General features: G+C 49.4%; 1 protein-coding gene across 8 annotated transcripts in view; it reads right to left on the bottom strand.

Annotated features, from left to right (window-relative positions):
- Positions 1-25962, bottom strand: part of LOC138468332 (uncharacterized) — a 144758-nt gene that overhangs the window by 82143 nt on the left and 36653 nt on the right. Inside the window, exon 1 of one of the 8 annotated variants that reach the window (XM_069608845.1) lies at positions 25777-25916. The exons of 6 other annotated variants lie outside the window; for them this stretch is intronic. In XM_069608845.1, the coding sequence (XP_069464946.1) occupies positions 25777-25857 (81 nt within the window). In that variant the 5' untranslated portion in view covers positions 25858-25916. Of the gene's footprint in view, positions 1-22027; positions 22769-25776; positions 25917-25962 lie in introns of those variants that run through there. One more of the 8 variants, XM_069608844.1, reaches the window with a different exon arrangement.

Here is a 25962-nt window from a genome sequence, read left to right as displayed (position 1 = left end):
GAGCAAGAATGTCCTAAAGTTTCATCCTCAGAAAACAGATTGTAGGTAGGCTTAACCCAGCTAAACATCTTCCAGAGATGTTCAGGCATCTCATGGCCCATGTCCGCAGTCGACCCCAAAAAGGGTGAAAAACCAGAGACTCCATTTGGATGCACGACTGTTGGAATATCGTGTAAACCAAGTAACCAAGACCCCATCGTTATTTTATTCCGGCTTTGCAAAGTACTCCTTTACATGAGGCATCCCCATCAGACACAAGCAGAGATGCCCTCGTTCCAAGTCACACAAGTCTAAACAAATACCATGTTCCATGGCGCTCCAGAAACTGGCGGGGTTACAGAAGGTGGCAGCCTGCCCCCTGGACACCACAGCTCACTAGTTTGGCCTTTTTCTGCACTGGCTGTCCGTCCAGCCTTCTGTATTGTACATTGAACACTACAGCTACGACAAACCTGTCGGGCCTTCATCTAAACTAGAATAAGTCCATTTACTCCCAGCGGGTTCTAGAGACCTCGTGACCTCGCTCCAAAGGATCCCATATGGGAGGACGCTCCTTTTCTTCCCAAGCACATATATAAAGTTGTGCTAAAAAAACTCCCGGCTATGACACCTTTGAGAAATGATGGCAGTAGTGCCATGAGGCCACAGAATTGGAAAGTTTCTCTCACCACAACTGATCGTATTCTGTTTTAGTAGCCTACGGGAACACTTGCTACTAAATACAATTCCTTGTGGTCAAAATAACTACCCCAAGGACAAAGAAAACTGTTGAGAAGGTGCAAACTGGGTTAAAGAAGCAGAACAGCAAGTGCCTCGCGTCTGTGCTACTTGAAATGGGGCACCAAGAAAGGAGTATCGCTGCGGGGCCACGTGCCCGGCAATGCAGGAAACATGGGATCCACTCCGAGCTTTACACTTGGAAACCGGAGGAGCATGGCACGAGGCGTGTGCAATAATAGATTTGGGAAAGCCAACCAGTTGCTGCATTTGCTACCTGCTGCCATAGTTACAGGAACACTGCTAGCTATAGCCACTCATGCCACTGCACACAAACCTATGGGGAGTCATTGCATCCAGGGGCCCAGGGCCACACATACAATGAGTTGCCACAAAAAAAAACAAAAAAGGGAACAGAAGGATTTGCTTCGCTTCATTAAAAGAATATTTCTTCTCAAGTGGGGTCAAGAAATCCATCACATTAGGCTGTCCGTTGCGTTTTTCTGTGACATCAGAGGGGTCACTACAAGCACTCCTAGCAAGGAGGTGATCCCCAGAGGCTTGTCTCAGCCTGGAGTGGCCAGCTCCAGAGCCTTGCCGTGAAGGTCAGAATTGATGGGGTATCAGGCAATGTCCTTCAGTCCCTGGGAGGAGCCAGGCACAAGGACCCCAATGCCATTTCCCTCAACCCTTCAGTGTGCAGGTGGGGACAGGGATGCCAGTATGTCCCTTGGTCTCGCAGCATGGCCGACAGCAGATCCTGCAGGCCTGACGATTCGCAGAATGCCCCCTTCCAGCTACAGAGGGGGGACCGGCTCCGATCGGCAAGCTTCTGCCCCCTTGCCAGCAGTGGGAACCCAAATCTGAAGAAGAAACAGAAGGCTGGCAAGAAATCAAAGTGAATATGGCAGGGAAACAAGGAATACAGAAAAGAAGAAGACCTGGTGGTACACAGCGACGTGGTCCTCTCTTAACTTGTAATTTGACATTGCTGAACCCAGCTGACAAACGGGCCCAATGACGAGGGGACCAAAAACAAACAAGTGCCATTGCATGCACTGATGAGAAGCTGTGGGAAAACTAGACTAATAGGATAGGGAAAGTTGAGAGAAGGCACCCGGGGGGCGGAGGGGGGGGGGGCTGGCAGGGAGAAGAATTACGAATCAGTACTGGCAATTGTTGCCTGCACACTAAGGATCCCAATTAGTGGCAGTGGTCGGGATACAAGGGGATGGATAGCCTGGGAGGCTCCCGCCCAATTCCTCGGCTTGGGTTCATGGGCCCGTGCAGTGAAAGTGCTTGCAAGACCGAGCTCATAATAACCCCTTAATCTCATATCAAAAGGTGGACCTAGACCTGGACCACGCACCATGGATCGTGAAAACACAAACTACGACGTATGTCCGAGTCGGGGAGGCCTCACTCCAGCCTTGGACTCCCTAGAATGAAGCTTCCCATGCGCTCACCAGGCTCAGCTTGGCATTTGCTCTGGCGCATACAGATATGAAAGTCTTGGACAACGCAAGATTCCTACATGACTTTAGGGAGTCTGCCAGGGACTCCATGGACCAGATCATATTCTTGCTAATGGGATTTTGAATAGGCATCGTTATTGGGAGCAAGTTGTTCCGTGTGGAAACCTAAACCTGCTCTATGCAGGGGCTTCTGCAATCCTCACCACATCGCCCCGAGGGATAGAGAGTAAACGTGTCCTCAGACCCAAAAATAAATAATGTATTTTGGACGTCCTCAATATAAAGCCTAATGGCCAGTCTTACAGATAACAGGACTTTTTACTTCATAAATCATGCCCATATTCCCAACACGCACAATGGGAAACTACACAGATTGAAGCCTTCCCCTGCATCCACCCAAAGAGCTCCACGAGTAATGCACGGACCAGTGGTACCAGCAAAGCAGTCAATGTTACAACTGACGGATCAGAACAGGAACTTGAAAGAATTAAATTAAGGAGCGGATTACCAAAAATTGAGATCTTATTTTAAAGATCAAATATGTGTGCCTTATTACATTAAAAAACATAGGGAGTTAAAGTACTCCTCCTGTAGGCGCGATCACGGCCTGGATCTGTAGGAGTAACGAGGGTGAGTGGGACCCGGGTCTATTTCGTGCAGACCACTGCATGCACTGGAGGCAGCACTTGGCTTTATATGCTCACTTGGCAACTGTAGCAAGAGGGAGTGCCAGCTTCTCCTTCTTGATATTCAGGCCAAGCCGATCGCATTAACATTTTAAAACAAATCTGGTTTAGTGTTCTCATTTTATAGTGGAGAACTGTCGGTGCATGAGCTTGCAAGAATCCTCAAACACTGCCATTGCCAGAGTACTCCAGAATGTGCACTCAGAATGGAAATTAATGTAGGGCTCACCAATGAGACCCAACAGCCATAACAAAGAATATCTAAAATGTTCACAACATTTGGGAAACTCTCGAACTGAACTTTAGGTGAATATTTTCCCGATTACAAGGGCGCACTTCTTCCCCGATTACAAGGGCGCACTTCAGAAGCCAATTGTAAGGACAGGGGCTTCAATGGGTATGGATGGAGTCAAGTATCTTGGAATTCACACCCAAAGAGATCCTGCACACCTTCTGGAGATTAGCAAAAGATGTAAGGAGAAATCTGCCTCTGATGCAGGTGATGGAGACCATTATACCTCACATTGTGGGGCGAAATGGGAAGAAGATGGCATTACTACCCAGACTGCTGTCAGCATTCAGTGTACTGGCACCTGCCACCCCCAGTCCTTAACTTTTAGAGAGGAGGGAGGGGCCGGACTCCAGTTCCAACACCGGTCTTGGCGCGCCTGGCTAAGTATGGTGGGTTTGGCTACATAATGTAAGGAAGCATCATGCAGCATTCTCCCAGAGTGATACATCACAGCCACTCCACCCACGCGAGTGGGTTTCAGCACTCTCCCAGAGTGATACATCACAGCCACTCCACCCACGCGAGTGGGTTTCAGCATTCTCCCAGAGTGATACATCACAGCCACTCCACCCACGCGAGTGGGTTTCAGCATCACAGCCTCTGCACCCACGCGAGTGTTCAGCATTCTCCCAGAGTAATACATCACAGCCACTCCACCCACGCGAGTGGGTTTCAGCATTCTCCCAGAGTGATACATCACAGCCACTCCATCCACGCGAGTGGGTTTCAGCATTCTCCCAGAGTGATACATCACAGCCACTGCACCCACGCGAGTGGGTTTCAGCATTCTCCCAGAGTGATACATCACAGCCACTCCACCCACGCGAGTGGGTTTCAGCATCACAGCCTCTGCACCCACGCGAGTGTTCAGCATTCTCCCAGAGTGATACATCACAGCCACTCCACCCACGCGAGTGGGTTTCAGCATCACAGCCTCTGCACCCACGCGAGTGTTCAGCATTCTCCCAGAGTGATACATCACAGCCACTCCACCCACGCGAGTGGGTTTCAGCATTCTCCCAGAGTGATACATCACAGCCACTGCACCCACGCGAGTGGGTTTCAGCATTCTCCCAGAGTGATACATCACAGCCACTGCACCCACGCGAGTGGGTTTCAGCATTCTCCCAGAGTGATACATCACAGCCACTCCACCCACGCGAGTGGGTTTCAGCATCACAGCCTCTGCACCCACGCGAGTGTTCAGCATTCTCCCAGAGTGATACATCACAGCCACTCCACCCACGCGAGTGGGTTTCAGCATCACAGCCTCTGCACCCACGCGAGTGTTCAGCATTCTCCCAGAGTGATACATCACAGCCACTCCACCCACGCGAGTGGGTTTCAGCATTCTCCCAGAGTGATACATCACAGCCACTCCACCCACGCGAGTGGGTTTCAGCATTCTCCCAGAGTGATACATCACAGCCACTCCACCCACGCGAGTGGGTTTCAGCATCACAGCCTCTGCACCCACGCGAGTGTTCAGCATTCTCCCAGAGTGATACATCACAGCCACTCCACCCACGCGAGTGGGTTTCAGCATTCTCCCAGAGTGATACATCACAGCCACTGCACCCACGCGAGTGGGTTTCAGCATTCTCCCAGAGTGATACATCACAGCCACTGCACCCACGCGAGTGGGTTTCAGCATTCTCCCAGAGTGATACATCACAGCCACTCCACCCACGCGAGTGGGTTTCAGCATCACAGCCTCTGCACCCACGCGAGTGTTCAGCATTCTCCCAGAGTGATACATCACAGCCACTCCACCCACGCGAGTGGGTTTCAGCATCACAGCCTCTGCACCCACGCGAGTGTTCAGCATTCTCCCAGATTGATACATCACAGCCACTCCACCCACGCGAGTGGGTTTCAGCATTCTCCCAGAGTGATACATCACAGCCACTGCACCCACGCGAGTGGGTTTCAGCATTCTCCTTGAGTGATGCAGCACAGCCACTCCCATCCACGCGAGTGGGTTTCAGCATCACAGCCTCTGCACCCACACGAGTGTTCAGCATTCTCCCAGAGTGATACATCACAGCCACTGCACCCACGCGAGTGGGTTTCAGCATTCTCCCAGAGTGATGCATCACAGCCACTCCACCCACGCGAGTGGGTTTCAGCATTCTCCCAGGGTGATACATCACAGCCACTGCACCCAGCATTTTCCCAGAGTGATACAGAACAGCCACTGCACCCACGTAAGTGGGTTTCGGGACAGTGACCCCTACATCCTAGACTGCCAAACAACGGCCAAGAACCAACGGATCACCTTACCAGAAGCCGGCAACTCATACCCTGGCAGAATGGGAAAATGCGAATAAAGGCTTGGGTGAGAAATATATCCTGTCTGGGCACCCCGGGACCAGGAAAGTGTGCACGAAAATAAGCGACTTATTGGTGGTCACGGCAGACAGCATGTATTTGGAAGCTTAAACAAGTTCTGGGCGGGTTTTCACTCGTAGATCTTGCTTCCGACATTTGAAATGCATACAGATGACCACATACAGGTCAAGTGATTGTGCACTCATCTTCACATCAAACATTTCACCACCTTAGGCATGTGCAAAGAGATGGTTATCACAGAGGCAACGATCTAACCAGGTCGGTCCTCCAACTCTGGATCACAGATCACTAGGCTGAACGAGAATTCTGGGAAACTACAGCAGGAGGCTGTTAGGGAGAATTCTCCTTCTAGGGCCAATTTCCCTCACCTAGTGAGTCCCCCAGCAGCTTCGCTGGATTTCTGGAGTTTATTTTTTCCACCTGGTAAGAGTGTACATCTTTTTTTCACTTCTCTTACATGTGTTTTGGCCTGTGTGTTTTACTCATTGTGTGATCTTGGGCACTGGAGCACACCACTCCAGGTGCCCCTATTCTTGTATGGGTTACACAGCAACTTCAGTGTAGTAACCCAGGGTTGTCATTAAGACTTCCCTCCGACTCCATTTCACTGGGGCTGACTACTGTCCCCCAGAGAAAGGTAAAGTTGCCATTTACTTTACATAGTCACTTTTACCACAGACCCAGTACACCCCATTTTACATGGAGTACTGGAAAGGGCTAATCTGTACCCCTTTTCTGTCTGTACCTCCCTGAGCATTGTTTCGCTCTTTTAACATTTAGACTTGGCTGGTGGCAGTGGTATCTACCCTAACTTTTCTACCACGATTATATTAGATAAACGTGGTACTGTTCTTGGCTATTATATTAGCCTCGAACATAAACCCGCTTGATCAAATCGTCTTTCTTTTGGCTCCAGTTGGGTTGATCGCCATTTCTTTTTGTTAAAGTCCTTTTTGTGTTTTACTTTGCGCTGCAAACTAGGTTCGCCTTCTTTGTTCACCGTCTTTTGGCAGGCTTCTGCAGAGAAGCCCTCCTCTTGGCGCCTGGGTGTCTAGGTAGACTGAATGTGAGGAAGGGGTGTAGTCACCCCCTGCACAGGGTATCCTAGGAAACACAAGTCGCACTTTGCAATGATTGGCTGAGGTGGTTGTCCAGGCTGGACAACCCCCCCTGCTGCGCGATTGACAGCCAGGCTGTGTGAATGGGGGTTTTGCGCATAAAAGGCAGGTCTCTTGGGCTAGAAGTCAGAGTCGCCACTGGAACTACAAGGAACTGAAGAGAAGCGGAGAGAACGACGACTGCTGCAACTACCCCGTCCCGGTGATGCCCTGCTGCAGTCCTGAGCCATCTACCCTTCAACGACTAAGAAGATCCAGTCCGGAGTCTTCTTCCGGTAAGCTTGGTGTGGATAACCAGCTCATCTTCTTCAGCCAGAGGTCGGCGTCGTGGTTGAAATCGCTGCACACTGCTGTGGTTGTCCGGATAGCTACCTGATGAGCCTCTCCCGTTTTTAAGGAGCACACCTTTTATTCGTTGTCGCTGCTGCTGGCTTCATCCCTGTGTGGTGCAGACCCCCTTCAGACGTCGTCCTTCACAAAGAAGCTCCAGGAATCGTGGGTCTGTGGGAAACCAACAGGAACAACTGCCAGGGCACAAGCTGCACCATTGGAATAAGGTACTGTGTTCTGCTCGAGGAAATAGGGTGAATCCCTTTTCTTCATCTTCAAGGCTTGCCCTTGTCTTACCTCCTTCTTATAACTTTTGCTTCCGAACATTGACAATATCAAAGTACTCTTGGCTACGTTTAATCGTGAACTGTCTAACGGTGTGATCTTCGGTAACAGGCCTCCAGTGTCACTTGAACTTGGCTTCGGCCCTTTGACTTCTGAACTCCTGTCTCTGAGGGGTTCTTGATTCTGCCTGCCTAACCAAATTATTGCCTGTGATTTTTCTGCCTGCCTAACCAAATTATTGCCTGTGATTTTTGCCTCCAACTCCCTCTGGGTATCTCAGGTGCTAAGTGTGTTTTTGCCCCGGTAGCATTTCATGTTACGGATACGCATTTGTTTAGTAGACCGACTGTCAAAAAGTGATCGCAATCGTATTCGCTGTATCGTGTTTTGTTCATAACACCGGTTCATTCAAACACTGGGTACTTACCTTGAGACATACTGTACAAAGTGAATTGGTTAATTGTAGTGTATTTAACGTGTGGTTTTATTTAAGGTTTAATAGAAGTGTTGTGTTTATAACCGATGGTTTAAAAATAAATACTTATATTTTTCTACCTGAAACCTTGAATCAGTGTTTGCTTGAGTCACAGTAATTGTGGTCCCTTTGTGTAATCTCTGCTACTGCTCATATACTCTTGAGATAAGCTTGGCTGCTCCGCCACTGCTACCACTCTGACATAGTAGTACAGGCTTGTACCAAAGGTAAACTTGTATTGCCACCTGTAGTCTTAATTGTGTGTAGTGGTCCCTAAGGGCACTGCACGGGATTCTGCCTAACAGAGGCGCCATCACAGAAGCAGACTGTGAGAGAGTGTGCAGGAGCAGAATAAAAAGGAGGGTGGACCTAGAGCTCCGAAATACCCCAAAACAAGTTATTCACTCTTTATACTGGTAAGCACAGGGAACAAAAGTGTAATGTCCCGCCTTCCCGCCAGCGACCGGCGCAAGCTTCCACATGTTTTGGGGGTACTGGGACGAGGTTCTCCAATGAACGGAGCGGTGGGAAGCTATATTGTACCACATACCCCAATGCTCTGGGTACTGGGTCTTGTCCCCACTGGACTCGCACCTCCCTTTCAAAACTAGCAAATGGATCTAAACGTTGCCGATAATGACAACAAAGCAGATTCAAAGTAAATGGAAGAGCAGCGACAAATCCCAATGCGAAGAGTGGAGTAAAGGAATGATCAAATACTTTATTTTGGCGTTCGCCATCAAAATACACGCAGAACAACAAGCATCCAACAGTACAGAGTTCGACCACTAAATAACATTAAAAGACATGAAAATAAGCATTAAAATAATTTATTGATAAAAGAAATGAAAAGAAAAGCAATAGCGTCCTTTGAAACTAAGTTTTGGATCAATAAATGTCAACTTGAGGCCTGTCTAACGAGTTCCAATTGTGATACTTTTCTCACTGGGGTCTGGCTCAGCCTGGCTCACTGTGTAGTCCTGCCCCTGCACTCCATGAAAACGGATATGAGGGGGGACGCCAGTGGAGTAACTTTGCTGAAAATGTTGGGGGGGTGGGGGGGGACAGACATGACATCTGAAGAAAAGGTGCCCCAGCCAAATGAATGGGGACAAAATGGTGTGCCATGAAAGTTGGGGGGGGACAAGCACCCCTGCCCCCCACTAAAATTACACCGATGGGGGACGCACACCTTAGTAACTATGTGTGATATTAATTTAGGATTTTAAGATTTACAGGTGCTGAGGAGAAAAATACAGCTCTGGCACTAAAGGTCGTTAATGTACAATAACAGAGGATAGAGTGTCCGAAATTGGTGGACATTGCCATCCCATGCACACCTCGTGTACTGACCGTGTAGTCAGTGGATAATTGGCACAATTCAATGTAATAAGTATTGTAATTTGTGATCTATAGGTTCTCATAAATGAATACATTTAACCTTGTGTACCATTTAATGGAATAACTACTACAAGATGGTATTTGTATTTATATAGCTCTTTACTCCAAAGCGCTTCACATCATAACAAGCTACATAGAACATTATAACAGTTGACACAATTAATAAAACATGAGTCAAACCAACAATACAGTGTATAGAGCAATTTGCCCGTAAGATAGGTGACAGGCGAGTGTAGGAGAAAAGGAAGTAGGTAGGTAGAGGTAAGTAGGGGAGAGAGAAAGGTTGCAGGGTGGAGAATGGAGAAGGAGAGATTTCAAGGAAGCACGGAAGGAGGAAAAGGCGGGGTTGGAGCGGATAGAGAGGTAGGGAGTTCCAATGTAGGGGGGCAAGGAGCTGAAAAGAGCAAAAGCGAGAAGAGGCACATGGGGGAGGGAACAGAGTAGGAAGAGGTCGGCAGAACAGAGGGAGCGGGAAGGGGTGTAGAATGATAGGAGAGAGGAGAGATGAGGGGGAGCAAGGTCGTGAAGAGATTTAAAGACAAGACAGAGGAAATGGAATTTAAGTTGGGAATGAAAGGGAAGCCAGCCGAGGTAAGAGAGCGAGGAGAAAATGGAGTCATGAGGAGCAAGGAGACAAAGGGTACGGATAGCAGAGTGGTAGAGGGATTTGAGGGGGGGCGAGATGAGAGGTAGGGAGTCCAAAGAGGATAGAAGAATAGAAGAGGCGAGAGAAGATGAGGGAGGAGATTCAAAGTTTAGTAGCGTGGAACGTGAGAGAGGAGAGCACTTTACGATTGTTAAAAAGATGGTAGCGACAGGTAAGAGAAATGTGATGGGAAAAGGAAAGGGGAGTCACCAAAGTGGATGCCTAGATTGAGAGCGTATTCAGAGATGGAGATTAGAGGGGGGAAGTGAATAAAAGGAGGAGAGGGAGGGAGGGGGAAAGTGTTGGAGGGGAAGAATAGGACCTCAGTCTTATCAGTGTTGAGAGAGAGAAAATGGGAAGACATCCAGTTTTTAATAGCAGTAGGACAGGAGTGAGAGATTAAAGTGTAGATCAGGAGTGAAGAAGAGAAGGATAGCAAGAGCTGTGTGTCATCAGCATAGAAATGGTGAGAAATTCCCAAGGAAGAGATGATAGGGGCAAGAAGGGAGGTGTAAAGAGAATTGAAAAGTGGCAAGAACAGAGCCTTGGGGTACTCCATAGACTAGGGGGAAGAGTAGAGAAGGTATGACCACCCCAAGAGACAGCAAAAGAGCGGGAGGAACGGTAAGAGGAGAGCCAGTTGAGAACAGAACCTTTGAAACCAAAAGAGGAAAGAGTATTGAGAAGTAAGGGGTCATCGACGGTATGAAAGGCAGCAGAGAGGTCAAGGAGGATGCGGACCGATGATTGCTTAAAGTAGCGAGCAGTGAGGAGGGAGTTGAGAACATAAGTGAGAGCAGTTTCAGGGGAGTGTTTAGGGTGGAAGCCAGATTGAGAAGAGGGAAGGAGAGAAAGGGCGGTGACAAAAGCAGAGAGCTGGGAGTAGACTAGGCGTTTAAGTATTTTAGAAAGGAAAGGGAGAAGCGAGATTGGACGGATGTTTGACGGAAGAAGGGGATCAGCAGAAGGTTTCTTCAGAATGGGGATGATAGTGGCATGCTCAATGTACTTCCAAATGGGACTTCAACAATGCATAGACATCAAAAAATGTAAAAGAGCTTGATGCGTTTCGGGACATAACTTAAATTCATTAATTTTATCAATTGTATCAATTTCACAAGCTTGAGTAAATCTTCTAACTTCCACTTTCCTATGGTATCCATACATTTAAAACGAACATTATTAGGGACTGGTTTTCACAGGTTTCTATTTGTCAAGAAATGTATGTATCAAAATGCATAAAATCTACTGAGAGATGGTCCCAATAGTGCCATTTTATTCAAATGGTCCAATTCTTGTTTCTTGTATGACTAAATAATCATTAAGCAATTAATCTGCAAAACATTTATATAATGTTGTATTACCATATATCTGGTCAACCCCGATGTCTATGGTGGAGTAAATAAATTGTAGAGCGCCCACCTACAGGATTCACCAGCGTGGTGAAAGTAGGTTGTGTCAATAAGATTTCCTCTCGATTTGGAATCACTCTGATATCCTCAAAATTTGATGATCTGCCGAGGTCCAAAATAATGAGGTCATTTATCTATTATATGTATCTGTCAATAGTGTCATATAGCCATATGAAGTTGGGCACTGAGAAGATGCCCCTCGCCGGAGTCTAGATTCGCCCCGTCGGGGCACCCAGAGCCAGGGGACTAACAGACGAGGCGGTGGGCGTCTTCCCACCCCCCCACCACCCCAATCCAAAAGAGCCTGTTCATTGCTGCCCCAGGTGAGGAGGATCCAGGGGACAGGGGATGCGGGCCGCATTGTACCGGATTTGGTTAAAAGGTAAAGGGGCACGCTCCGTGCTGGAGAGGGACCAGGCACCTCTATCACAAGGCGCGCACAGACCCGGGGGATCCAGCAGGCTATAGAGGAGGCCCCCCCCGCGCACCTCTCCCTGCCCCAGTGGCCCCGTCCCTGGACTGCATTTACTAACCTATCCACTGACTTTGCATGGGAAAGAGCACTCTGACCAGAGGGTGCGGCACAGCAAGACACATTGCCCGCAGCCCCCCCGCCAGCCCCCCCCTCTTGGGGAGAGGATTTGGCAGTACACCACCTAGGGGCAAAGTGATCCAGTTTTTTGCATAAGGCACTTCACCCTGCATGGACTGGAAAACCACCCTGAAGCAGTTCCAATACATGCAGCATACTCTCCCCTGCCACAGGCAATGAGCTGCAGAGCCATGGAGGAAGGAAAAAGTGGCCATGCCTCCACTAAAAGACATTGCCTCCCTGATGGAAGAAGTTAGGGGAATGAGAGCCGATATGGAGGGCAAGCTGGATAGACTGAATCAACATGTAGACAAAATGGATGAGAGGATACAGCAAGTCGAGTTCAATCAAACCTCCATGGACACCTTTAGAAACACCTTGTGTCGGTTTGTGCAAGGGAGGGTGAGAAGGATGAGAACCTATCTGCCTCCCGGCTGCCTTTATTTTCCCCTGCTCATGCAACTCTTCCTCCTGTAAGCCACAAGGCAACTCATTTCTTAGTTGCTTGGAATTCCTCGCTTCGACTCGGACTGCTAAATGAAGTCTACGCATATAAAATAAAAAAAACAGTTCTCCTGGGAATATTGAAGCAGCGCATATGGCAACCTTCCCACTAACACCTGCTAATGCTGTTCACCCCATCTCTATCTATATCGGTTTTCATATAGCGCCATTTGCCCGCAGGGCTCTCTCCCTTGGATCCGTCAGACAGAGGGGTAAGCATAGGCTTCACTATGGGAGTCTCCTAATGAGCAGCCCTGTGATGATACTGGCTGCAATCTCTCACTTGCACCCTGCTGTGAACCACCCATGCATATTCCATTGGAATGTAGTCCTAGCAATGATATTTTACCCGTGCAATTTAACATAAATCAGCTGCGCATCTCACTATTAAATGCACGCTCCCTGGTTAAGCATTGCCTTGAGATCGAGGAATTCATATCCCCAATAATATGGATATTGTCGTCATTTCTGAAGCATAGCTACATGATGCAGCTCAATTTGCTATTGATAATGCAGTACCAGTGGGCTACAAGATCTTCCATGTCGACCGTGATGTGATGCCCAACAGGGCTGCACTTATTCTGAAAGATCATTTTGACGGTCATCTTTCTCATAACATACTAGATGACTAAACTTCTGGTGGTTAAAATGAAAGTGAAACACAATATCTCCCTTAATATTGTTACCCTGTACAAGTCCCTGCAAGCTTGTAGGTTTGAAGAACAACTTCTGGACCCATTTGGCAGCAATTTTAAAGCCAAATCCCTGGTTCTTTTAATGGGTGACTTCTCCATGGGCCGATGATTCAACTGACGTCCCTGCCAACTCCTTGCTTTCCTCCCTGGAAACAATTGTATTTCAACAGTTAGTCAAGAACCCCACCCATCAGGAAGGTCATGGACTGGACTGGACTTCGACACACAATATTCAGTGTACCCCCCCCCCAAATCAGCACAGTACCATGCGCATGGTCAGATAACATTTTTGTCAGTACTTCCATTCTACTTTCTATACTGCTCCTTACACTGGACATGAACCCATGAACCGAAATTATCTGTCAAGATACAAAAAAATCTCAGCTACGGCCTTTTCTGCACTGGTTTCCTCCAAACATGGGACACATTGACAGTAGTACTAACTCATCTGATCTGGCCACGCACTTATCCTCTGCAATTAGGAAAGCCATCGATACCCTTGCACCAGAGAAACTAGAAACCATGAAGAAAATCTGGTTTAAAGATGAAATTGTGGAAGCCAGACGAGCCAAAAAAGGACTAGAACGAAAACGGAGAAAGAAAATCCCTGTCCAACAACGCTAGCGTACTACAAACAAAGTATCCAATTGTACAAACAAACCATTATTGATGCAAAAAAGGCAACATATAACTAGTGCATCAATAATTCCAAGTCCAACTCAAAAGAACTTTTTAAAAAGCTTCCCTGGTTTTCTTCCATGGATGCACTGAGAAGGAGGTTATGGATACTATCATGAACCGGAATTCCACATCTGGTCTGTGTGATCCATGCCCTCCGGATATTCTAAGAGACTCATTAGAGGTACTGATTCCATGGATCACGAAAACTATCCATCTTTCCTTCGAAACCGGGACTGTACCCGACATCCTGAAGGATGTATGGTTACCCCCCCTGCTAAAGAAACCCTTGATCCTGCAGCACCTAATAATTACAGGCCTATTACTAATGTCCCCTACCTGTACTGGGCAGAGTTGCCTACTTGCAGTTCCAAACCTTTACAGAGGAAAATAACATTCTGAAGTTTCTTGAGGCCTCACTATGGTACTGAGACCGCCTTTATTGGATTTGAAATCCAATATCGTCGAAATCATCGAAAAAAAAGCACCATCCAGTAGTACTTATTGCTTGATCTGTCATCGGCTTGCAACATTATTGATCATGAATTATTGTACAATAGACTGCCAACTGTGGCAAATTGCCCAGAAGGTGCCGCCAACTGGCTGGCCTACTTTCTTGGCCCTAGGACATCCAGAGGGGCCAGGCCCGGATCGCAAGCCAACTACAGAACTCTTTCCTGTGGTGTGCCACAGGGGTCGTGTCTTTCACCCTGGTTTAATATTTACTTAAGACCATACACTGATCTCCTGGAAGATCTGGGTGTCCAATTTGCTAATTAAGCGGACGATACCGAGATCTGCTTCCAACTCTCGGGTGAGTACTCCAGCATAAGTGAACGTGGTTTATCATCAATTTCAGACTTGGATGGCCGAAAACTCCCTTGCCCTGAATGATGCCAAGATGGAGCTCCTTATTATGGCTTCTGGTCCCCGTCTGAAGAAACGTGATACCCAATACTCACACTTCGACATTGCTGGCAAATTACCTAGTCTTTTTCGGTGCAGAACTATCCATGAAAAAACAAGTTTTCCAAATACGTTCATCCTGTGGACAGGTCATTAATCTGCTCCATCAGATTAGGCACTATCCTTTCCAACAGAGCACTACTACTAGCATCAGCACTCTTCAACTCTAGGCTAGTTTACTGTAATAGCCCATTACTGGGCACATCACAAGGCAACCGTCACCGCCTCTAGACCACTCAGAATGGGGCTGTGAGGGCAGTCTGCAGGCTCACCAGACAAGACCATGTCAGACTTCAGGAGGAAACTGCACTGGCTTCCTATCAAGCAGAGAATACAACACAAATCTCTCTCGTTTCTAAATGCCAAAATAATTGAGCCTCCTCATTTATCCCAAAGGTTCGCTTAAAACTTCCATTAGGAATATGCGATCAAACACCATGCAGCTAACTCAACCGCATTTTCGTTTGAAAAAGTTTAGTGAAAGGTGGCGATGTTGAACAGCCCAAAATGGCTGCCTAGTCCTTGAGCTCCGTGGGGCTCCGGCCGAAATCCGCCATCAACTGCGGTGTTACATAAGCTCGCAGCCCAACACTTCGTGGATCTGCATGTGCAACCTTCCTGCATGCCCTGCAGCAATCCCGGCCTGAATCGGTCCCGGGAACCCGACGAACTGAGCATTTTTGGCCAGCTGGCGGTCAGCCGCCGGGGCCTTCGTGTGCGCCCGGCTCCTCCCGCCTCCTCCTTGTCAGATCTCGCGGGGGCAGGCGGCGACTGCTGGGTGCAGTGCCTGCGGGCCCTGTCTGCCATCCGAGGGCCTCTGGCTCACGGCCGGCAGCGGACCCCTTGGGGGTGACTGACCTGGGGTGTGCTGTCACGCGGGCGGCTGCTCCGGGGGCCTGTGCGGGAGCGCGCCCCCACTTCTCTTCAATGCACCAGCATTGGGGCGCTCACCTTGCGCCGCCCCCCCCCCCCCCCGGGGGAGACACTCATTGGTTGCGGCCACCCCTCCCTGGGGCGCCGTTGCACGGGGCCCGCTTTGGGGGAGGGGGGGGGGGGGGAGAGGCTGCGCTGGAGCACGCCCCCACCCCTCTCCCTCACAACAGTGTTGTAGCGCTCACCCCACACCCCCTTCGGGGGGGGAGGAGACTCCGCCAGGGGGTGGTCTGCGCTGGAGCGTGCCCCCGCTGCTCTCCCTTGTGGCAGCGCTGGAGCGCTCTCATCACAGTGCCGTAGGTCGGCTGTGCAGGAGCCTGGCTGCCCACCTGAAACCCGCAGCCCACGATCCGGACACTGACGCCCAGGTTAGGGGTTGGGGGGCCCAGGCTGCGGCGCTCGTGGCTCCTCTGGGCTGGCCTTCATTACCCTATCTTGCTGCCAGTGAGGCCTGGTGCCTCTGGCTCTGCTCTGGTAGGGGGCACCATACTCAGATCACCTGCGCCTGTGGGAGGCCTCGGGGGAACCCGTTTGCTGGACATTCTTGCACCTCCCTTCATCGGAGCTCCTGATTACACCCGGGCTCCCCCCCCCTTGCACGAGGGACTTGGAACTGGGGGGCCTCTTGACCAGCTGAGTGTCTGGCCTCCATTGTCCCCCCACCCCACTGGAGGCACCCCAGTAACCAGTGCCTGCACAGAGCCCTCTGATTGAGGAGTGAATCCCCACACAGCAACCGCTATATCTCTCCACCAGGAGAATTACTCCTTTATGGACTATTTGCCTTCTCCATCTGGCCCCCAAATAGTTTCACGCCCTCTACCTTGCTGCAGCCTCCTTGCCCTCACGGCTGCCACAATCTGCACATGCCACTGCCTCATGGGCAGCGTCTGCCACCTTCCTTCGTTCTGAGCCCTGCACTTCCGCCCTGCTCTACTAGCCCCAACTGAGAACTCTGCCTTATCAGGAATTATACCGGCAATGCCTAACAGACCCAGAGCGAACTCGAAAGGGGGAGCCATGGACAAATTCACCAAATCTGTCCCGCGGACGGAATCCGCCCACACATCCCCCCCTACTGGAGGAACCAGAGCCGGACCCCCACCCCTGCGCAACTGCCCCTGATCTAACTACACTCATGGAAACCATGGCTAAAAACTTCACCTCATTCCACGAGAAACTGGACGACATTAACGCCAATGTGGCCTCCCTAAAAACACGAGTGGATCAGGCTGCCACCAGGATCACCGACGCTGAGGGCAGAATCTCGACAAACGAGGATAACATTCGAGCCTTGCAGAACACAGTCACCTCCTTATCACGCGAAAAGTGTGAAAGCCAAGTGTGACGACTTAGAATCGCGCTCTCGTAGAAATAACTTGCGAATTATCGGGATCCCCGAAAACGCCCTGAAAGGGCGCATGGAAGACGCCATTGAAGCATTGCTCAGATCTCCTCGACAATCCGGCCCGCTTGCCCTACTTTACAGTGGAGCGTGCCCATCGAGCCCTCTCACTGCGCCCCAAACCAGGCGACATTCCAAGGCCCATCATTGCCAGAATTCTAAACTACCGCGACAGAGACCTTATCCTCCGCCTGGCACGTGAGAAGGGCGACCTATGACTTGAGGCCAATACCATCAGGATTTTCCCAGACTTTTCAATAGCTGTACAGCAAGAAAGACGCCAATTCCTCAGGGTCAAGAAACTGCTCAGGGAGCGTAATGTCCCGTACGCCATCCTGTTCCCCGCAAGACTTAAAAACACACACAATGGCAAATTATATTTCTTTACTGTGCCTGACGAGGCGGTGAAATTCATTGAAACACACATTCCTCTCCATGATCCAGCTGGTGGACACGCCAATGGAGACTGATCTAATGTATCATGTCCTAATGCGGCCTACTCAACCCATCTAGCAAATCCCCTTTTTCCTCATTAACGTAAATGTATAACTAGCAATAATGTACTGTAAACTCATCATGCTTGGCCCCATCTATAGTCATCTGGCCTCAGGCTCACCGCTGGTACTTTGGACACTGATTCCTGAGCGCTTTCAGAGCATGGAACTGACCATGTCCACTTGGTACTCCTTAGTTCCCATCCTGCTTTCAATGGGCTGCTGACCTTGGGACCCGACACAAGATCCGCTTACCGCAGAACCTGCACCGGATGGCTTCTGCTGTCCCACATGATGCTTAAGCGGCCGTCCTCACGGCAACAGCACACCCCACTGCAATGGCAACTTTAATGTTTGGTTGGGTGTTATTGATGGTTGGCCCCAGTTGGGCCATGGCAGGGGCACATCCCCGTTGGATGATGTCCTTGCACATCTTCCGTTTCACCTGCATTGGGGGGAGGGGGATCTACACTGCAAGTTGGGGGTGGGCAGTGAGGGGGGGTGGTACTGTTGGGGATTGGAGAAATGTTATAGTAAAAGGCGGAGGCGGATTGGCAGACCATGTCACATTGGGGCGTCCGCATTGGAGATGGCTCCGTCTCGCATCTGGTTTACGACAACAGTGGTGGGATGTACATTAGACTTCTGTGATGCCTAGAACTGCGATGTCTAGAAACTCTTGGGGATTGAGCAACCGTGTCTGGGCTCCAGAGGTTATGGCACACGTCAATAGTCATGGGCGCAAATACTATGTATGCAAGAAATGTACCCCATGGGCCCTTTGGTTAAGTGTAGGTTATTTAGATCCTTAAAATGCCTGTAACGATAATGTCGGAATTTGCAGGGCCTAAGTAATTACACCAAGGGTCTCAAGATTATGGCATATGCCAGCAGGCACGGCTGCAAAATTCTGCTTCTGCAGGAGACACTCCACGGGCCCACTGGCTAGGAGTATAGCGCCAACCTGGGGGCCTCCGATATTTCACTTCATATTCCACCCGTGCCAGAGGAGTGTTGACATTGATCCATAAGTCACTTAAGTTTGTTCTCCACAAGAGAATATACATAGAACCTGAGGGGAGATACATTGTGTTGTATTGCACCACTGCCAACAGGAACTATTTGCTGGTGAATACCTATGGCCCTAATGTTGATTCTCCCGAATTTGTTGATCAGATGGTATCCATATTACTAGGGTACGTGGGGGTGCAGATCATCTGGGGTGGAGATATGAACTTCATTCTTGATACCATGATGGATAGGACTAGCACAGCCTCCGGACGCCTGCCGGGCGCAGCGCGTAGACTCCGGACCCAATGCGCGACACTCAACATTAATGATGCATGGAGGGCATTACATCCGCAAGCGCGGGAGTTCACCTACTACTCATCAGTACATGACAGTTCTTCAAGGATCGATCTGTTCCTATTATCTGGCCCTATGCTTGGCAGGGTCGTGGAAACACATATACTTGCACGCACACTGTCTGACCACTCACCGATTTCGATATCCCTAGAACTAGGAATTCCGGCTCCCACCATCAATACATGGCGCTGCAGGACATTGTGTTTATGGCAGACATCCTTGCTGACATTCAGTCCTACTTGGAGCACAATTTGCCACAGTCCACCACCCTGGGGGTCCGCTGGGATGCCTTCAAAGCCTTCATCAGGGGGGCGTCCATCTCCAGGGAGTCGGGAGTCCTCCAAACCATAAGAGCCGTCCTGTCCCGCACTGAATAAATTACGGGACCTGGAGCGAGCCCACCCGGCCTCTGTTGACCCTGGTGTCCTCTCCCAGATTAGTGAGGAGTTCAAGACCTTCAACAAGCAGGCCAATAGGGAAGTCCAGTACTTCAGCCGCCCACAGGCTGCACGGAAATACAGCAAGGGTGACAGACCTGGCAAAACACTGGCCGCCCTGGCAAGGGATGGGGAGGGGGGGGGCAATCCCAAATCACCTGTGTTAAGGACAGGCAGGGGACAATACAGTGGTCCAATCAGCATATCCTTGAGGTCTTCACAGGCTTCTACTCTGATCTATACTCCCAGCCCACCGAACATAGTGACTCCCAGATGTGGGAGCTCCTGGAACAGATTCCCACCACCATCGTCTCCCCCGCAACAAGAGACCAGTTAGACTCCCCCGTTACATTGGATGAGATAGTGGAGGCTATCTCTAGTCTCCGAAAAGGAAAGCGCCGGGCCCAGACGGGCTAACAGCGGAATTTTATCAGGAGCATGTGGCTATACTGGCCCCCGAATTGCTCAGGGTGTGGAATGAGTCACTCCGGTTGGGATCCCTTCCCCCGACATTATGCGAGGCCGTTATTACAGTCCTGCTCAAGCCTGGTAAGCCTAGCGATGACTGTGGATCATACCGGCCCCTTTCACTCATGAACTTAGATACAAAAATCTTTGCCAAGGTGATCACTTATCGCTTCCTACCTGTTATGTCATACATGGTGCACGACGACCAGTCAGGTTTTGTGCCCGGGAGATCCACGTCACAGAATATCAGGAGACGTTCTGGCACGAATCAATCAAGATGTGAGTGCAGTCGCGGTCACCCTGGATGCCCAGAAGGCCTTTGATATGGTGTCCTGGAAGTACATGTGGTTGGTCCTGGAAACCATGGGCATTGGGCCTACGATGAATGCATACATCAGACTGCTGTACACCTCCCCGGTTGCCGGGGTCCGTGTCAATTCTCAAACGTCCGCCTTGTTCCCACTCTTCAGAGGCACCCATCAGGGATGCCCATTCTTCCCGATCCTGTTTGCACTGGCCATTGAGCCTATGGCGGAGTTTGTCAGGGAACGCCACTCACGCAAAGTGATACGACTACAGGGCACCCCCGAAATTCTCACTCTACGCAGATGACATACTATTGTTCATCAGAGACCCAGACCTCCACCTTGACCCTATTCTGCGTGACATCACCCGTATCGGTACATACTCTGGCTTCACCATCAATTATACCAAATCCGAACTCTTCACCCTCACGGGCTCCACAATTCAACCTGCCACGGAGTACCCGCTCCGGTGGTCCCCTGACGGGATTAAATATCTGGGGTTTCAGGTGTCCCCCGACCAAAGAAGCTCTGTTAGCTAGCAATTACCTGGCCGCGGCAGAACTGGCAGAGACCAAGATAGCGCGTTGGCGCTCTCTCCCGTTGTCACTGGCGGGGAGATTATCACTGGTTAAAATGATTTTGCTCCCCAAACTGCTGTACACATTCACAAATGTCCCCATATGGCCCGGCAAGTACTTTATGATTTACAGAAGCTGTGCGCACAGTTTGTGGCATTCTGGAGCAGTGCGCAAAAAACGGTTTGCCATGACTCTTCCCTACGAGAAAGGCGGGTTCACCGCTCCTGACCTGATGCGGTACTGGATCGCAGCGCAGGCACAGTTTGCCACCTACTGGTACCCTGCCCCCCCCCCCCAACCCCCTCATGTCAAGCTAGAAACCCTTGCTGCCTCTGGCACCAATATAATGTCCTTAATTTTACACCGACAATATGAGCCAGACTCACCTATAGACCCAGTCCGAACCACCATTTCGGCCTGGAGGCGGATATTTGCTGCAGGCGTTGAAGAACGCCCATACTACAAGTGGCTCCCCGCCTGGCAGTTCCCCGGGTTGGAACCCACTAATGACATAGCCTTGGCACGACACTGGCGGTCCCTGGGATACCTAGCCCCTAACTGACTTCTACCCGGATGGGCTATTCATAACACCACAGACTTGGAAACCGGGCGACTCGGGATCACCGATGGAACTGCTACAGTACTACAGACTCTGTGCTGCATTCCGCGACACGTGATCCGAGTTTCCCAACGAACCCCCCACCCCCAACTCCCCTGGGATTTCCTACATCGCCAACTTGGGTGGGGCCCACGGGGTGGTATCATCATTATACAAACTCCTTCTCACAACTGCCACACCTCAGCTTTCTAGGGTGCGGGACGATTGGGCTTCCAAACTGGCGGTAGAACTCACGGACCAACTATGGGGGAAAATGTGCTCCCACACTAATAGGGTCGCCCTGAATTTTCGATACCGCACTATACAGTATAAACTACTGAACAGGCTATACTACACCCCGCGCAGGCTCTCCAAGTTCGCCCGCTCCGACCCACAGCTTTGCCCTTGCTGTGGTGCGGAGGATGCAGGCCACGTACACCTGTTCTAGGACTGCCCGCGGCTAACCCCATTCTGGGAGGAGATCCTGAAAACTGTCAGAAATCTGAGATACTGTTATTGAGCCCGATCCGCTGGGTGTACTATTTGGGGCATGGGCGGGGGGTGCGGGTGAGGGAGCCAGAGGGGCAGCTACATTCTTAAATGTGTGCTGTATAATTGCCAAAAAGTGTGTTTTACAGAACTGGAAGTGCTCCGCTCCTCCTACCTTCCGGAAATGGCTGAATTTATTGGACTTGGTCTCGGAACTGCGAGGAGGAATACATTAGTACCCGCCCGGCCCGATCCCAGCCTAAAAACATTTGGACTGCCTTTAACAGTTATCTTAATGGCCTTGATGCCATCTCCTCGGCAGATAACTCACCGTAATTATTATTGCCTTATGCCTCGGCACCAGATGCTCCGTAGTGCTGCAATCTCCATGTAACTCCTTCTCACTATCCATATGTGCCACTGTATTCTGTTGATTATCCAGATTGTGAGGTGGGGCGGGGCGGGGGGGTGTGTGTGTGTGATTTGCCTCTGCCAACAAAAATAAAAGTTTAATAAAAAATGTTTTACAAAAAGACCGACTACCATACAATGAGGGAATGGAATGCCCTTCCTCCTGCTGTTAAAACTGCCTTCCATAATCATTTGCGTAAAAACCCTGCTCTTCAATAGGAACGATTAACTCAATCTTCTGATTTGCCCTCCTCTGTTGCTCCGCTTTCCTCTTACTTGCTTCGCTCTGAGGCCTTAGGGCATGTAGCGCCCTACCTAAAAACTCAAATAAATAAGTTGCAGCACAGAATATGAACAGATTTGACCCAACTTCGCCAGGTGCATTCCTGCGCTGCAAAATGCAGTACGCAGGCTTCTTGTACATGGCCTGGGGGTGTGGGGAGGTGGCCTCCTTTTGCCAGCTTGTGAGATGCTTGGTAGTAATGTTTGCTTGAGCCCAGAGACAGCGCTTTTAGGGCTTACTCAGGATTAATGGGCGAGTGCCTCCTCAAAGCCAATAAATGTTTTGCGATGAACTAGTGGGTACAGCGGGCGCCAGTGTTCGTTGAATGGATGCGCAAGCTGACATGGTGCTTACGCAAAAAGATGCATATAGAGAGCTGGTGGCGTCAGCCCCTCGCCCTAAAGATTACTGGGGGCTGTTACGGATATACTTGGGGGGGGGGGGGGGGATTCGAGGGGGGGAGAATGCTGAACGGAATGACGGTAACACGGTCTAATGTCTGTAGACATGTGTACTGCATGGAACTGCTGAACTATTCGACTGGATGGGACTTGCACAGCACCATCATGGGGACAATGATGGTTTGAGATGGAGCAAGAGGAGGAACACTGATTGTTACCGGGAGAATTGAAAGAAAAGTTTAGCATAAAGTGTGCAAAGGTATCGTATTCTGTATGGTGTGGCGTGGGGAGTGGCATAACGTGTGCAGAGCGATTGTATTCAGTATGGTGAGCAGGTAGAGTTTTTACCAAGTTATTTTATTATTTATTTATAACGCGCCATAGCCCGCAGGCATCAGGGCCCACAGATAGACAAAAATAAGTCAAAGACAAAACATGGTCAGCCACTATTTATGTGAAGAGAAAGGTTTTTAAGTTTTTCCAAAAAGTATTGTATTTTTCTTCTACTCAAACAGATGTTGGTAGGGCATTCCAAGCACCTGCAGCTTTGTGGGGGAAGGATCTACCTTTGTGCTGAACTTGAACTAAGGCTCCTGTTAGGTGTATATCGTGTCAAGGTGCGTTTTAGATACCCTGGCGCCTTCCCATGTATGCACTTCCGGGTCAACGATAATATCTTGAACTGAATTATTTTCTCTACTGGCATCCAGGGAAGTTTCTTTCGATAGTTGGAGTGGTGTTCTTTCCTAGATACATTATGTATTATCCTAGCAGCATCATTTTGGATGATCTGTAGCTTCTGAATATTTCTTTTGCTGGCTCCACTGAGTAAGGCTTTACAATAGTCTAGTCGTGCAAGATGTGCAGTTTTTTTTTCACACACACACGCGTCGGTTCATTTGTCTCAGAAGTCTAAGATAATGGGTGTTTTTAACAACATTTTTGACGCGAGTGTCTGAGTTCAGAGATGCCTCAAGTATAATCCCAATGCTTTTACCTCTTCAACGACCTGTATGGCACAATTGTCAAGTTGGAAGGTGGCGTAGTTAGAATTGAGGTTGTTAATAGCTTGCTTGGTCCCAAAGATCATAAGCTCTGTCTTTGCACTGTTTAAGCACATCCAGTTATTAAGCACCCATTCCTGGATGAACAGGATTGTCATTCAATTTAGTTGTATCCGTGAGATAGTCACCGCTTGGATCCATGATTAGTCGGAAGTCATCCGCGTAGTTACTGAAATGTAGACCATTTGCTTCTAGTGACTCGCATAGGAGCTTTATGTATATGTTAAAGGTCGGGGAAATGCAGGCCCCCTGAGGTACTCCACAGGTGATAGGAGCTGCGTCTGAGCAAGCAGAATATGCTGGGGCTCTGCGTGTGCTTCCACTCAAGGAATTAATACATTCTGTGGCCTTGCTGGAACAGCTTCCTGAAGTGGCGAGTCTTTCTAAGAGGCGAGGAAGATGCAGCAAATCAAATGCAGCAGAGATCTAATAGAATGAGCAAGCCAACTTTCCCTTCCTCCGGCCTTTCTAACATGTGTGTTTGTAAATCCAGTATGGCGCTTTCTGTCCCATGGTTACTTCGGAAACCAGATTCTTTATGATGGAAGGCAGAAGCGGTTTCGAAATGTGTGCGCAATTGTAATGTGGCTGCCTTATCCAGAATTTTAAGTAGGAATGGGGTGTTTGTTGGTCGTCAATTTGCTGGAACCTTTGTGCTACGTTCAGGCTTTTCCTTGATGATAGTGGGTACGTTTCTGAGCAGGAAGGATGCATTTATAAACCTAGTAAAAAAGGAGCAAAATTACTGAAGTGTTTGAGAATAATTTTAGCAGGAAGGAGATCACCTATACAAGAAGTGGGTCTTGTGGTAGCTAAGATTTTGATGGTGTCTTCAATAGTAACAGGGTTGAAGCAGAAACCAGGGGGCCTGTTCTTTCCTTTATTAGTGTCAATCGTTTGTTGAGCAGAAAAAGTGCCATCCAGTGTCTAACGGTGTCAGGCAGTTAGCTATGCGAGAAGAAAGCATCGGGTGGAGATGGGGGAAAAGAGAAAGATCAGTGAACACAAAGAAAGGAGTTTTCCAAGGGGCGAGAATGAAAAGCAGAGGAACAACGACAGTCCCGCTGAAGGACCCAGACTGGTGGAGGAGGATTTAGTGTTTCAGGGCGGGGTGAGAATCACAGAGTCTCTGCTCCTACAGTAAGTATAAATCAGTTTAATGCCATAGAGTTGAAAGGCAGACATGTTAGTAGTCAACAGGGTTGCTGGCGTCTGACAGATGTTTCACCAGAGGACTGGGACAGGTTGAATTGATAGGAGTGCAAGGAACAGGAAGTAGCAGTTCCTGGATGGTCTCTGTGCAAAGGGATGAGAAGGGGCACAAGGACAGGTGGTCCAGTGGATGAGTGCCAGTTCAGCTTGAGTGGTACGACAATAGATTTTGAGTTGGAGGGAAGGACATTGACAAAAAATGCTCTTTATGTAAAAGTCACCCGAAATAAAGATTTCTACAACTGTGTTGAGTAAAAATGAGTTATACATCATTGCTACTGGATGTAGCACAACGAATACAAAATAAACTGGGGCACTGAAGTGAATGTGCTAAAATTCTTGAAATGTCAACGCTGCATACTAAAGGACTGGAGAATCTCAGTTGTTGGACGATCCTAAAATACAGAGGGGACCCTTTTCATTGTCTCATGTAAGGACTCCATTCATTCCCCATGTGGCTCCCCCCTCCCCCCAACACCTCGATTATAGATTACATTTAAAAAAGTATTTGAGGATCCTAAAAAGGTCAAAGGGTAGCTCACCACCTCGGGAACACAAAAAACAGAAGGAATGGTAAAAGACTCCATCTTTGGCCAAGAAGTCTCCTCTGCCTACCACCCTGCCCTGCCCCATCCTAGAGGGCCCATTGGTATGCCCCAACCAGAAGAGAAGGATTTAGTCTCCCTGGAAACTCGACCTGGTCACTCACTTCAATGCCGGTTCCTCTTCCCTTCTGGTGTAGTGTGACCCAAGTGAAGTGTTCCCTGAAGGCCCCCTGCGTGCGAGTCATGATCCTCGCCAGGAGACCCTCTGTGTCCAGCACCCACCCTTAAGTGCCCATGCAATCCTGGACTCCATCGCCAGCACCCATCAAGAAAGCAGGCAGCTCCCTGAC

Source organism: Ambystoma mexicanum, chromosome 4q, assembly GCF_040938575.1.
Source record: "Ambystoma mexicanum isolate Mex_15411 chromosome 4q, UKY_AmexF1_1, whole genome shotgun sequence".
NCBI lineage: Eukaryota > Metazoa > Chordata > Amphibia > Caudata > Ambystomatidae > Ambystoma > Ambystoma mexicanum.
The sequence above is the reverse complement of the archived record's forward strand: the minus strand, read 5'-3'. Positions and strand labels throughout refer to the sequence as shown.